This window comes from Macrobrachium nipponense, chromosome 46, assembly GCF_015104395.2.
Source record: "Macrobrachium nipponense isolate FS-2020 chromosome 46, ASM1510439v2, whole genome shotgun sequence".
NCBI lineage: Eukaryota > Metazoa > Arthropoda > Malacostraca > Decapoda > Palaemonidae > Macrobrachium > Macrobrachium nipponense.
Window position 1 is genome coordinate 38926044 of NC_061106.1, and position 16596 is coordinate 38942639.

The following is a 16596-nucleotide window of genomic DNA, read 5'->3' on the forward strand; positions in this document are numbered from 1 at the left end:
TTTATCCCAACATACTCGACAGCATGTCCTGTTAAATCGCATCATGTGGCTTATTATTGATAGCGGTGGTTGTTCAACAGCGTTGCCCACGACTAAGAAATTTTGGCAGTTGCAATGTTGTCACTGACGACAATGTAATAAAATCAATCGACAACGGGAATGTTGTCACAAACGACTTTGTAATAAAACGTCAGTGGGAATGTTGTCACTGATGAAACAGCAATGGGAATGTTGTCACTGACGACCTTGTAATTAAATAAATGACAATGGGAATGTTGTCACTGACGGCTTTGTAATGAACGACAATGGGAATGTTGTCACTGACGACCTTGTAATAAAAACAATAGACAATGGGAATTTTGTCACTGACGACCTTGTACTAAAACAAACAAAATTGGAAATGGTGTTACTGACGACATTGTAATAAAACAAACCAAAGTGGGAATGTTGTCACTAGCAGCTTCGGACTGAAAGCAATGACCTTGGAAATGTTGCCACAACGAACTTGGTCAGAAAAGTAACGAAAATAGGAAAAGTTGCCTCTATACCTGTAAGATGTCACATTTATCCCTTTGGCCTGCTTCATAAGACCTTCTATTGAGAGAGAGAGAGAGAGAGAGAGAGAGAGAGAGAGAGAGAGAGAGAGGGGGGGGGGGGGTTGCGGTACGATAGAGGCCAAAATATGTTTACGGAGCACTTGAGAGTAATCTCGTACTATTGCTTTGGTAAGCATCGTAAACACAAGCGTTGATATTTAGCTTAAGAACGTTTGGTTTGATATGAGGAGTGTTCCGTATCGCAGACTTATCATATAGGAGAGGATACGATTTAGGTTGGCAGTTAGTAAGACTTTAGTTTGCTGTTGGAATCTCCTGATTAGGTTAGTTTTCGTTGATGTGTGCCGCCTTGCTTGTTTGTGTTGTTTGGGAAACGTCAAGTGCCCCCACCCTCTCTCTCTCTCTCTCTCTCTCTCTCTCTCTCTCTCTCTCTCTCTCTCTCTCTTCCAGTATTTTATAGTTTCTTTATTAGCAGCGTTTATGCCACTTATAACTTCACCGGGCCCATATGAATTATATTATTATTATATTATTATTATTATTATTATTATTATTATTATTATTATTATTATTATTATTATTATCATCATCATCATCATCATCACAGGCCTCCAATTCGACTGGGTGGTATTTATAGTGTGGGGTTCCGGGTTGCATCCTGCCTCCTTAGGAGTCCATCACTTTTCTTACTATGTGCGCCGTTTCTAGGATCACACTCTTCTGCTTGAGTCCTGGAGCTGCTTCAGCCTCTAGTTTTTCTAGATTCCTTTTCAGGGATCTTGGGATCATGCCTAGTGTTCCTATGAGTATGGGTACAATTTCTACTGGCATATCCCATATCCTTCTTATTTCTTTTTTGGTGTCTTGATACTTATCCATTTTTTCCCTTTCTTTCGCTTTAACTCGGGTGTCCCATGGTATTGCAACCTTAATGAGTGATACTTTCTTATTGATTTTGTCAATCAACATCACGTCTGGTCTATTTGCACATATCACCTTATTATTATTATTATTATTATTATTATTATTATTATTATTATTATTATTATTATTATTATTAGATGCAAGACAAAAAGAGACACACGAGCGACAGGGACGTTTTGGAGTGTTAAAAACTGGAAGCAAAAAAACAAACAAACAAATAAAAAAAACAAAATAAAAAGAAAAAAGTGAACAAATTTTACAATTTATGTTAGTCAAAGGTAGTGATTTAGGAGAACCTTTCATCTACATCGAGAAATTCTGAAAACCTTTGATTTCTACAACTTAATTTCCTTTAAATGTATCTCAAAATGTAATTTATGTCGATATACATAGATGATTACGTACAGTTCTTTGTGTAAACATCAGAGATTAAGATGCAAAGCTTTTGAGGCCAGACGAACTTTTCAGAGAGTGGAGTATATCAGGAAGAAGATGATACGATGCATAGTTGTTGTTATGAGAACAAGGCCACAGAAGTATTTGGCAATAAAATGAACAGAATATTATTTAATTAAATACAATGGATTCTTCGGAGTGTTGTGGTCAATCATTAGAATAGACCGAACTCTCGAAACTCCCCTGTTATTTATTTTTGGCAAAACATTTGATAACTACATTTCTCGCATTTGGATTTTGTTTAGAGAGAGAGAGAGAGAGAGAGAGAGAGAGAGAGAGAGAGAGAGAGAGAGAGAGAGAGAGAGTCAAAAGCAAGTTGTATAGCACAACTAAATGTCTGGACGATCGCATTTCAATTCAGCTGAGTAAGTTGTACAGTTGGAATGCAGTTTATGTCGAAACTCACTTTAAGAATTGATAGATAATGTAACTAAAATTTACAGCGCCCGGTTTTTTTTTTTTTTTCTATTGCAGAGAGGAAGAATTTATCAAAGCGTTTTATTTTTAGTATCGTCCTGGGATTATCAGAGGCATTTCCTGTCAATTGATAGTTTTGCGTCTCGTATTATTTTTGGGCATTTTTATCTGTGATGTCTCAGTGAAAGAAGGGTATTTGAATGATCTTTATAACACTCCATTTGTAAAATCATTCCTTAGAATTGTTGAATGGCAATGAACGATAATGATTCCTTGTTTTGATGGCCCAGGGCCCCTGGTTTTAGTAGTAATTGTGACCATCAAATTTCTTTCATTCAGGTGTTCACCTTATTTACTGTTGAAAGGTAGCATTGTTATCGGAGTAGTTTCAAAGTCTATTTAAAGGAGAAGTAACTTCTTTATGAAGCTGGTAACTGTTTCTAAAGGGAATCGTAGCCTTGAAAGTGACGCTCTTTGAACTTTAAAAAAATTATTAAGAAAACGCCTTTTGAACTTAAGAAAACTAAAAAAATTTTATTCCACGAAAACCTGAAGAGTTTTGAACTGGATAAACTCTACGGAAGTGCATTGCCACGTTTTATTTACAAGCCTGGATACGCGTATGCTTCCGTCTGAGTTTGTGTACGTATACAGGAACAACCTTTCTGGGGATAACATCAGGAAATTGTACCAGAATAGTAGTGAGTGTTAAAATTTCATGGCTTCAAAATTCTGTGGAAATTCTACCACTTATATGTTGAAAATTTATGGCCAATCACAAAATGTGGTGTAAAGCTGACCACATTTCTGTCACTCAAGTCAGACTTGAAGGAACTGTGTTCTCTTTTAAGGGGAAGTTCTTATAAAACGTTTCTCCCTAATCTAATACGTGTAGCTTTTCATCTTTCCACGGGGGATTTTTTTTTTTTCATCAAGGTTTCTGTTCTGGTTTTACTGCAGAATAGGTTTATAGACCATAGTGCCCTTTGCTTATGTGTCATTTCCTTCAAATTTTTACACTAATCATAATCAGTTAATTAGTCTAGTGAAGAAATATCTCTGGAGTTTATATTAAATGTACTTAACATGTTCTCTATTGTGAAATATATTCTTCCTGGAGATTACATTACAGTAATTGGTAATGAGTTTTATTAATCAGTAAACAGATTGAGGAAGTCAATGGAAGTTATTTTCATCTTCTGAATAAGTTATTCAGTTATTTACACATTAACAGAGAATAATATAAAAAGCGAGAATAAAGATGATTTGAATTATAAATTTCTTTTGCAGAGTTGCAGCGATGAACGAGCTTCAAAACTGGCCACGTTTGCAAGAACAAATCCTTCAGAGATCAACGTAGGTATCAGTATACATAATCTATAATAGTGAGATCCGAGTGGATGTCGTTTTTCGTTGGGAACAGGAAGGGTAGGGGAGGCATCCACCTTTCTCCTGCAAACCGGTTTGTCCACCCCTGGTGGGACAGGGTAGGTAAGGGATCAGGAGAGCAGGGGAGACAGCAGCTCTGGGTTCCATCACGCACCATCAAGCTCATTTTAGATTAAAATCAGTTATTCCACTTCAGCATCGTCATGTATTTTAGGAACAGTATCTTTTTAGGTCATTGGCTATTTTAGCTGCTTGTGGATATGTATTTTTTTTTATACATAAAACTGAAACCATTTAGTGAAATTGCATGGAACGTATTCTCTAGAAATTCTGTCATTGAGATTTATTTGTGTATGGTTCATGGTGCTTGTTTGCCAGTAGTAATTAAAAGAGAATTGTTCAGTGAAAGAATATTTTAATATGTTGTATTAGAAGTTATTGGTGTATCGGAATAGTCACTAAAATAGATCATTCATGATTGGATTTACCCGTGATAGCTCGTGACGCCCAATACATTAGAGTTGAAATTCATAAAGAAGACTGTAATTTTTTAATTTTTAGTGGTCACAAAAGAAATTTAGATTACCCGAATCATAACGCCCATTTGTTTATGTAGGACCCAGTTACGTACAAGGTCTCTATTGAACAACCCAGTTTGGGATTTTGATTGGGAAATCCACTTTTTAGCTCTAGATTATAAGTCACAGATTCAAGGATCAGCTTGTGAGGTTTAGTTGTATTATCCATATTTAAAAGCATCTTGTACTTAAAAAATAAATGGATTTGGTTTTCATAAAGGTATTCCTTTTTCTGTTAATTTATTTCAGGTAACTGAATGTTCACAATGATTTTAAGTCTTAAGAATACTTATTGAACTTCAATGAAATTCACTATGAGTAACCATAAGAATGTTATTTTTAATAGAGACATTGCTAAGTGTTATCCATCATACTAACTCTTCTTATTTTTCTGTCAGGAAGTCGAGTACTGTATGGAAGACTTTTAAAGGCAAATGCCAAGATGATTCTATTAATGTAGAGAGCTTCAGATATTTAATTCTACGCTTGTTGGAATGTTGTTTACCTTCCATGATGTCAGTAACTGACACATTTCCTTTTTTAACCAAAATTATATGAATGATGATTCCCTTTCTTAACAATAACTATTAGGGATTGTATCATCTCTGGAAGATCCTACTTTGCTATATTCCATACGAACATTTGGAATGTTTTCTGTCTTCTTTACTATTCAGTAACATTTTTCCTTTCAGATTATCAAGACGACTGTTGCTACCCTGTTGCATAACAACTGGAAAAAATTCTCCATTTTGTATAGTGAAGATCATGTCACCATGATGGAGACGTTGAAAATGGAAGCTGAACTTAGAAACATGACAATTAACCATGAGATTCCATACAATAAAGAAAAGCTGCCAGTCATCTTTAGAGAGACTAAAAGTAGTACTAGAAGTAAGTTGATTATATATGATTGATGCTTTCATGAATGTCAATGTTGATCATAGATTGTTCTCCTTAGGATTTGTTAGCATTTCATGCTATCATCATTATTTACTTAAACTTTTATCTGTTAGATTTATTCATTTGTTGAATTATTTTTTATTTATCAAAGCTGATCCCTTCTTTCAAATGAACACCATATTCTTTAGGAGCTTTAATTTCAAGTCAGCGGCCCCTGTGGGATTGTTCCACATCAATACTATTCAGTAATAATTAATATTGATAATAATTTTACCTTATCATTCAACTCAAAATGCTAGGGATAAGGAACCACATTTTAAAATTAAACATCCATATCTATGTCAGAATGTCAGCCTTTTATCCATATAGAATTTTTTTGTCCTACGAATTATTGGCAAATCTCTGCTGATTTAGGAAGAGTTGCTAGTTAGTGTGCAAAAATTAATCAATGATTTAGAAAATGGTTTTAGAAAATTAGTTTTTGCTCCTCTCCAAAATCTGTAGTGAAAACAGATTGTGAGAAAAAAATCAGCATACAAAATTTCTTTTAAAGTACCAAACTATCCGGTAGTGGTAGGTTCAAGTCTGAAAGTCAATGTTTTAATGTACTGATCTAATATTTAGTCAATTTACGTGTAGTATGTAGTTAGTATACTAGTATATCCCAAAAAGGATGAAATTAATTGTACCAATACCATAGAGTTTTCTTATTACCAGGTTGATGATGATAAGATGGTACAAGCTTGCAATTTGTGTACAGTACAGTATATTAAATATATTGATAGTTTTTGTTTTAGATTTTGTGTTTTTCCATCCATTTTATGATGAATATTTTTCATGGTATTTATGTGTATAGCAAGATGAAAATAATTTTAATTCAATCATTTTGATATATTACATGCTCTTGTTGGCTCTCAAGAAATCATATATTATGAGCCAAGGCTGGCCAATACTTTTATGGTTTACTTTATTCATAATTATATTCGTGTAATGGTTTACTTTATTCATAACTGAATTCATGTTTGCCCTCTCTAGGTCCAGACCAGGCTAACAGATAGTATATAATATTTTGTATGAATTATTTTTAAAATGGATGTTTCTAATTAATTGTCTATTTCAGTATATGTTTATATTGGTCATCGAGGACAAGTACAGGAGATTTTGACAGTAATGGCTATGACAGGAATATTTAATTCCAACCCCTCAGAACAAAATGAATATCTTTTACTCTTCGTCGATAGAGAAGAATACAGATCTGATGACTGGCCCACTTATATATGGGGTATGGTATAGCATTTATTATCCTAGTTTAAACTTAACCCAGTCCTAAGACTGACTTTCATACAGCAATATAGATGTAGTATTGTGTTTGATGCACTGTTTTATTATTTTCAAAATAATAGTTTTACATTAGTCTCAAGATTAATTTTGATTAAAGCCATTTAAATACCATTTCATTACACTTTGTGGATGAGTTTTTCATGAAGACTTTTCATTGCCTTCAGATGAGCAGACTTTGAGTCACATGGGTTCCGGAAAGCCGTGTGTGGAGCATGACTTGAAGGTGTATGATAGGGTGTTCATGGTGATCGCTAACCGCTTCCCGGAAGTGAAGTCCTTTGAAGGGAAAGTAAAGGACTTCAATAATAAGCAACCTCTGTGTTTAGGTCATCGAGATTCATTCAGCAGAGTAAGTCTTTTTGGTTGTTTCTTCTGTATCATGACTAACAATTTCTTTAAAATTCTATGCTTGCTTTGAAATAAAGCTCTTTATTTCCTGTAAGTCTTTATTTTGTTGCTGATGCATGCATGCACATTATGAAGTTATACGTACATGTCTTTTAACAAGTTCTTGTGGCCTACTCTGTATGTCAGGCAAAATTTATATTTTAGATTTTAAGGCATTTTTAATGCTAAGTTATGTATGTATTATGCATTTCTCAGTATTGAATGCACAGAAAACCAGACTTCATCCTAAATGAAAATGTTACAATTTTTTCCCTACCCAAACCACAGTTTTTCAGAAGATTATGTATTTATTGAAAATTGTTTAAGCAGTTTTAAAGTAAATTATTTCAATTTCAACCAAGTACATATCATAAAAGCCATAGAAGCATGAAGTCTGAAATTCTTTGTTGACAATGATTTTTTTTTGTGGGTGAAAATTTGTGACATCAAGTGCCGAACAGAAATACTCTTCTTTCCTGCGGATGAATGGACCACCAGCTTGAATTTTAGGATTCTTCTCATGTGCTGATACCCTTGTCAATCTTTATTTAAGGAAATTGTAGCTTTTATGACAAACCCATTTACACTAACCTTAAAATTACAATTATATCATGTATATGCTTTCATATTGATATAACCATGAACTTGTAGTTTTAATGCTATATGTATCATGGAAATGTGAATTATTGTAATTTTATTGTGAATTATTGGCCATTTACTCAGGACTAATACTATTGTCTTTGTAGTGATGTTATGAATTACTTTGTTAGATTTTCTGAAAATGTGATTTTGATATTTTAAAGAATATCTATTCATTCCATTGGATTTAAGAGAGACGTTTAACTAGTTTTGAAATAACTTGTTTTGAAATTTACAATACTTTTGAGTGAATAGCCAAACAGCGGATTTAGTAAGCTTTATTGGTTTTAACTTTTCTTGACATAAAATTTGCATGATTTGTCTGCCATGTTATCATAAATTGACTGATAGGAAAGTTATTCCTTGAGAAAATGATAAGCAAATGCAAATGTCACTGAATGTCTTTAAATATTAAGAGTATTTTGTTAAAGTTATATACACTTTTTTTTGTATAGAGATTAACTATGCTTGGTATTTATCTATATGTATTAGTTTCAAATTTTGATACTGTATATTTTTTTAATTGGCTGTATTTAAGATTATTTTGAAAGTTACTTCATAAGCTTCTCAGTCCCATTAAAAATGTGTTAAAAAATCTGCTGTTTTCAATTTAGAAAGTCATTCTTGGAAACCAAGTGTATAGCAATATGTTACATGCTTGTTGCCTCTTAGTTGCATAGTATGAGTGGTTGGTTTAGGATGACATTCTAAAGACTTATAAACAGTGTTGCTTCAAGTTTCAGTACAGTAAATGAGGCAGGCAGTTGTTACTAGCATTCAGTATTTTTCTTTATTGTAGACTAATAGTCTTCGTTTTTCTTTAAGAATTTAGTTTAGTCTTATTGCATTGTTAGTGCTTGTGAATGAAGAGGATGTACATATTAGGTGCAGATAGTTAGATATTTTACGCACCACTAATGTTGAAATTTGACAATTATGATCACTGGAATTCTTACACAATGCTGCACTGCACACTATGATACTGCATGAGGCCAGGGGAAATTTAATAAGCATGTATTTAAAATGTTTGGCATGAGTTAGCCAGTTTCATAGATTATTATATTTGAAACTAACTGCTTTATTAGGTGTTCTTGTATGGCATAGTATATTGTATATAAGATTTAAAGTATGTACGTATATATAAGAGGAAGTAACAGTTCAACTAACAAGGTATCCAAGCTTACACATTTCTCTACAGGAATTTCACAAATTACATGCAGTGCTATATATTGGTTACAATACATTAGCTCTCTTAGGACACCACACTTTTTCTTTGCTATTTCATTGTGTGTGCGAGTGAATTTCTTGTCTTTGTACATGCATACATGAAGTCTGTATATGTATGTAATGACTAAGGTAGTTTTTACCTGTATACACATATAAACCTACAATATACTACACAAATGATGTTAAGAGCAGTGTGCATGTCACCCAAAGGTCTTGGGCTCAATCTCAACTTGAAACTTTAATGGTGAATTAGAATTTATGTCTGGGGTCTCTTTTGCTGAAATGGCATTCCTTGCAGCTATCTTACCTGTACTACAAGTATTTCACAGTTTACTTGTAAAGGGATTAGGATAAGGGTCATTTGCTGTATTTTACCTTCTACTACCAGGATGAAAGTGTATTCAGTGAAGCTTGTGTATGGTATGAAGTTCATGATTGTTCTATTTGCACTGCATCTGTATACTTATTGAATAGAGCAGTGGAGTCACTCAGTGGAAAAATTGACAGTGGAATTACTAGATAAGACTGAAAATATTTACAAGGTTATGGGATAGTCCTGTGGATGAATTATTGGGTATTATGTCAACCAGTTTACCATAATACTACATAATTAGTGTTAGATAGATATGTTATTTATATTATCCTATCATTCTCTTATCTATCCAAATTGGACTTGTTTGCACTGTTGCGCCCTTTATATCCTGTAGTTCTTAATTTCTTATATTGTACATCCATTCTATTTACTAGTAACCCTTGTTACTCCTTGAATTACTGAATTGTATTTATGACTCTTAGTTATAATATTGTGGATGATATCTTATGTGTTGGTATGTATTTGTTGTGTGTTTTATGAATGATTTTTTAAGTGAACTATCCTATTCCCTTGTGTTCTACAGTGTTATTAATTGTAGTAACATATACTCCTCATACATTAATGCATCTTCCATAGTTCCAGTCCCATTTTTTTATTTTATTATTAATCTTCATTGTGGTGTGATGTCTTAGCCTTTTAATTCCATTTAATTCGTAGTCATTTGTTTAAATATCTGGTCATCTTAATGATCAACAAGGTTGAACCATTGAAGTATGTGCGTATTCCATAAAAACAAGCAAGTTTCACTTTATGTTGAATTTCCAAATTTTGCTGAAGCTTAACATGAAATAAGTGAATATTACAGATTGTTATAAGGAAATTGTGACAATGATTTAAAAATCAAGATGCAATACAGGAAATATTTGAAAGAATAAAATAAAGCCCCACTTTGGGACTACTAATTCTAATATCCTTCCAGTTTTAGCTCATTAAAGAAAGCTATTAACCAAGCCATAAAAGGTAGAGCCATCTGCCACACTTCACAGATTTGAAAATTAAAACAGTTTCCAGTTGATTTACCTTTCCGTTAGACTACAATAGTATTCTCCTTACCACCATCTCAGCAATTTAAAAAAATTATGAACAAGTGATTCTAAAGTAAAAGGAAACATCAGATATTTTCCATAGAACCACTCTGTTGTCCTGAATCATGTCAGCTGCATCACCAAATGTGGTGTTTTAACACTGAAAAAAAGCTTGCTGATACTACAGCTGTGAATATTTAAGGTAATGATTATGCTCACCTTCTCGTTGTGTGAAGATGTACCCATGATGATTCAAACTGCAACTATGGTAAGGTCAGAATATCAGCTTATGTACTGGGTTTCCCAAGGCACATGCTAAAATGCAACCTGCATCCAAGAAGAACCCAAAAAAATATTCATACATAATTCTTCACTGCACTTACTGGAACATTGTTTCCATCCTAGATGAAGACTGGAAACCATTTAACCTTCTGGAATTGTCATTTATTTGGTACTGGCAATGCTGCCATTAATAACTATCATGTTCATAGCAATAGTAACCCATAGTAATTTTTAGGCTTCAGATGTGCACATAATGGGAAATGTGGCCAGGAAGAAGTGTGACTATCTTGTTTTGATCCTACCAAGAGGATTGCTTTGTTTTGGAAGAGGTGTAGAACCTATTTAAAAAATTTCTTCACTGTGGCTTATTCAGAGGGGGTTCATCCATGGATTGTGTAGGGATCACAGGTGACTTACAGTGAGGAATTTGCATTGAACAGTAGTTTTTTATGATCTTCAGGCATTGAAATTGCTGCTGGTTCAGTCTTACCACCAGTGAAATGGGAAACCATAGTTAGCAATATATAGAAACATTTAAAAAAAATTGGAACAATGGCCTTCTTCATGATCTGTGCTGTACAGCCACACAGTGGATTGCATCTTGTAATGTTTTGTGAACAGAATGCAGAAAGGGATGGCATTTCCTCTTTGTCTAGTTGGCTTGTTAAATACATATATATTTATTAGTAACATAAGCTTAATAGTGTAAAGACTTACTGTGTTCTATGTAGTACTAAAAACCTCATTGTACTTTTCAAATAAGGCAGTCACTTGTGAATTAATGAGAAGACATCTCTAAGCTATATCAACATTCTCCATTTTACTTCATTTTCTTTCCTCTCCACCATTTATGTGTTGCTCACTAGGTAAACATCCACTGCACTACTCAATTTCTTGAGTAGTGCTTGTTGCAGCATTTTGCATATTTTTTACATATAGGTAAGTAGTATCCAGTATACCAAGAGACCTTGTGATACCTTACATTCTTTAACTACAGTACATATTGGTGTTTTATTACCAAGTTCGTCCAGTCAGACAAGGTTGCATAAGACCCATGTACTATCGCCTACCACTTAAGTAGTAATACTTGTATAACATCAGTGGAATAAGAGATGTGTATAGTATGAACACATTGTAGACTTTAGGTAAGGATTATGCATTAGTGCACATGTGATAGTGATGGCGATGAAATGCAAACCTCTTTTTACTGCCAGAGCTATTCAGCTTGCATATTTGGGCTCACTGCCACTATGTCTCTGTCGTGAGAGAAATTAATTTAGGTACGGGAAAAAACTCAGGACTTCTTTTGATCACTCTTTAGTTAGCACTTGACTATTCCAGAGTGTTATCAAAATGAAAGCTTTGTATTCCTGGGAAGAATGAATTGCAAAGCTCTTAATATAGGACATTAATGGTTTACATTGTTTCTCATGGTTTATTTTAGTGTGGTACAGTATCCTGTACGAGTATGAGTGTGGTGTGTTACATGGGACCATAGGTAGACCAGTAACAGAAGATATTTAGAACACTTTTCCTGTTTTCTTCTTTATATATTAGTAAGTAATATTCAGATGGCAACAGCAAGACATGCAGCTAAATTCATTTGTTAATGGGATCATTTTTCTTTGAGATACATTTACATATATATCTTGATTGTTTTACCATACATGTATTTTGAAGTCATACACACATTGCCCCAAATAAATACCTTGAGTGTGTTATTATATAGTAGTTTATGTATATGATATTGTATATCTTATGCAATTTTTGTAGGAAGTTGGATATGAAATTAATCATGCTAACATGAATCGACAATTTACTTTTGTAATTGGTGTCATATAAATAAATGTATGTTACTACCATAATCATTTTGCATGTTTGTGAATTTTTGCAGCTTAGATTTTGTTTTTGGTTTGATTGTTACATTTAGAATTTTTCCAAACTATTGAAAAACATTTTAGACTATTTGTGAGAAGAAAATAGTGTAATATTAAATCTTATTGTAAATTGGTTTAAAATGTTTGATTTTTGCAAGCATGACCAGGATGCAGCTGTGGATGAAAAGGTATGTAAACTGCTCTATGATAAATGTAAATTAAACAGAAATCATGAGTGACATACAATACAGCATCTGAATGCTACTTGCCCCTACAAGTTTTGTAGTAAACTTTTGGAGATGATGGATTATTGTCACTTCATTTCAATATCAGGAAGATGCTTTCCAACAACTTGGAGTTTGTTATGATAATTAAAGTTTAACACCATACAAATGATAAGGTCTCTTTGATAGTGAGGTACGTATACTATATAGCTTCACAAGTAAGTTTAAATCTTAACAACAAATTTCAGTAGTGAAATTTACTTCCTTTGTGAATGCAATAAATGATACTATAGCTGTTTACATTTTTTTACTATTATAGGGGTTGGATTATTTTGTGTACTTGCACCAATACACTAAGCATTTTTGTAAAGCATGAATTATGTATACAGATTTGTTTTCAACCTAGAAATCCAGCACCAGCAGTCTCCCCCCGCCTAAACACACACAACTTCAGTTCCTTTCTTTGTTGTCTCTAATGTAGCCTTATGTTTGATGTGTTATTCATTTTATCATCTTTTCGTTTGTTACTCTTGGATAAAGGCAGCATAGTCGTGTTATATTTTATTAATGACTGGGCAATAATGAAATAGGATTGGTTACTGACAGTTAAGAATCAAAGGAACAGCTATTCTTAGAAATCTTCAAGAAGAATATTAATTGCTGGTTGTAAATAAAATTATATTTTCTTGGACATTAATGTTATTTTGCTGTTTTTATGATTTGCATGCTACATCAGTACTCCTCATGCAAGCAATTTCTTCAATATTTCTTTTATAAAGGTTTGCAAGGCTTTACAAGGTCTGTTGGAAAGGACAACATTTACCAAGCCCATTCTTCTGGGACAAATATATATTTGAGTACTTTTTTTTCTCTCCTTAGATGTTGCAGAAAACTTTATTAACCCTAAATGAGGTGGTTGCCAACACTGGATTTGATTTTTTGTCAGTTAATACATAGGCATTGATGGTGACACACACTTCAACTATAGTCAAGGCATTTTAAGAATATCACTCGGCACACTCGCATCCTTCCTACCCCACCCCACCACCCCAGCCTAACCCTCTCCCCTATTTTATGATATACTCATACGGTTGGCAGCGCTGTCCTTATCGTGAGCTGGACTCCTTACCCACTTCCAGATGGTTGAAGGGTTTTGTGGGGGGTTGCTTCCCTCTCGTGTCTATTAGGGTTTCCAGTTTGAGCCCAATTTTGGATCCTGGGATCTCGGAACAATTTGAAAATAATCACTGAATTTCCCGGGAAATACATTTTTTAAAAATAAATTTTCATTGTTAACCATTCAATATAGATCTGTTTTACAAGGATTAATAGATAAAATTTTAATTATAGGGATAATAATGCGAACAGCATTAATTTTTACTGGTATATGATAAGAATATTAAGGAATATAAGTTTCAATGATTACCTTAGCAAATTTTGTGTCATCTAGCAAAATATAAACAACTGATTTGGATTTTTTAGTTGGCATGTATTTCTTGAAATACTTAATAGCTTTGCCCAATAAAAATGAAATATATTTAAGTTTAGTTTCAAAATAGTAAGCCATTTGATTTTTTCAACTTTTGTTATTTCCAAAATTCCAATGCAACATTCAATACAAAAACATTAGTTTCAATTTTCAGTTAAGAATCAGGATTTATAGAAAACGATAAAATATTGAAAATTCAGTTATCAGTTTTAAGTATTTTTTTCTTGATGAGAAATGTAATTATTTCTTGAGCAAAAAAGTAAACAACACTGCATAAAAGCATTTGTTCCACAAAAATAAAAAGTTTGGCCACATAAGCTGCAGCCAAAATATACCTTCTAAACACAGTATGTAAACAAATGACGCTATTTATCAATCATGGAAAATTGTGTTCCCATTGGCTGGGATTTATGACGTTATGCTTTTTAATTTCTATTACAGCTGCCAGTTGTCTCTGCTGGTGCTGTGGTGTGGCTCATATGGCTAACTTGAGTATCACTGTGTACTCTGTAGTATCTTTGTTTAACATACCATTTGACATTCAAATACGTACTATACATACTTTACTTCAGAATATTCAGTTTATTTTGTCTTTTTCCCTCATAAAGTATTTTTTACTTAATCTTTTCATCTAATTTTTATAAAAGGAAAACATATGCTGGATTTATGCATGAATTTTTCTCACCTGTGAGTAGATGTTTAATTATTACCAAGTAATATTTGCACATTCTCACATTTTCAAATGCACACATGAAGGTATTTCAGAGGTAAAACTTCATTGTTATGTTCTTCTAATTGAGCAGTAGACCCCTTCAGTGGAAGAGATCTACTACTCAAGTAGACAATTATCCGATATATACTTGATTAGACATTTTTGTCAACTTTTTTCTCAAAAGCTTGAATCACATGTTATGTACCATATCTATACAAAGGAAGTAAATGAATGACATTGTCATTGTTTGTCACTCATGGTGGGTTTAGATAGATGCTATATTTTGTAAGTTTACTTTTTAGTTTTATTTAAGAATATACATTGTATTTGTATTTGAAAACTGTTTGATGACTGCTATTTTACAATCTTTATCAATTTTTGTTGTAACTTGTAAATACTCTTCACCATATTTTGAAAATTATTGATGTACATTCACTGTATTTATTTTGATAAGTTGTATGTATGTACATTAACTATGTGTTGCTAATTAAACATGTGTCATATCTAAACTAATATTACAGGAGGGGTTCATGGTATGACCGATTCCTTCCTAACACCAGTTTCTACAAATTTGAAGCCTACTATAAGTTATAGAATTTTGCCATACTTGGTAATAATTGAAGAGGTACTGCATTGCTGTTATTTTCATAATCGTTTATGAGATGGCCCAATTGTATGCAAAGTAATTTATGACACTGAGAATGTTCTGTTATCATACTGAGCATTCTTAAGTTCAATATTGTAAAATTAAGTTTGATTAAATTTCATTCAGCCATTACTGAATGGTATGGTCAGGTGGCATCAATTACCTTTTATCTTTGGAATATGGGGAATTCGTTGATTAGATTCCTTGTGTGTAGTGAAGTTAAAAAAAATAGTCAGGTTGTAGTATCATCATTCTCCATAGCATATACTGCAAGAGATTTCTCTATTTCATTTTGTAAAGTTATTCTTATGAAAAAGTGAAATTTACACTATCAGTAACATTGATGTTGATGTAGAATTGCTATGTGACTATTGAGCCAATTAGAAAGGAAAGGTAATGCAAAACTTAATCAGCATGGCCATCATCTTTGTATTGTTGAGGAGAGATAGAATTAGTTAATGTGAGTAAAGAACCAGAGGAACAGCCTTGTCTGGATACCTTCAAGAAGTAATGTCTCTTGGTTTGGTACATATATATTGAATCCTTTCTAAGGTGAAATCATAATTAGTATTAGTAAAAAAGTGGTTTAGAAATGACACACACACTGTACATGAAATTCAAAGAAACAACAAAATATTTGTAGGCTATGAGAGAAATTTTAATTGGAATACACATAACCTGCCTTATAGTATTGATGTTGGTAGTCCTTCATAATTCCATCGTAGCATTTTAGATTTTGAAACAGCATTTATTCGAGGGGAAATTTGGAAGAAAGTTTGGTAGGGTGACCTGTTGAGCATTATAAAAGTACTTAAGAATTATGATTATATTTAATAAATTTCCTTTGAGTATTTGGCAGCTCTGTTAAAAAGCAACATGCTTTTTCACTTGGATAGAGTGGGAAGTTTGCTACACAGTAGTACTGTATGTTTATCAGCTCCCATTTTATAAAAAAAAAGTTGGTTTATACTTCAGTCATTCCTGTCAGCTACATGTAATAAAAATTAACAGATAAATATGATCTTACAGCTTGCAGTACTTCAGGATTTTCATTAATGGTTATTTTTGTCAAAGAAATTACTTAGCACAAAATACACATAAATTCAATGTGCTAAGAAAATATATCTCAGCAGAATTTGTAGAAACAAGATCA

General features: G+C 32.9%; 1 protein-coding gene across 1 annotated transcript in view; it reads left to right on the plus strand.

Moving 5' to 3' along the window:
- Positions 1 to 16596, plus strand: part of LOC135214923 (receptor-type guanylate cyclase Gyc76C-like) — a 380810-nt gene that overhangs the window by 249070 nt on the left and 115144 nt on the right. Inside the window, 4 exon segments of the mRNA XM_064249403.1 lie at positions 3645 to 3710; positions 5014 to 5212; positions 6342 to 6503; positions 6727 to 6911. Of these exon segments, the coding sequence (XP_064105473.1) occupies positions 3645 to 3710; positions 5014 to 5212; positions 6342 to 6503; positions 6727 to 6911 (612 nt within the window).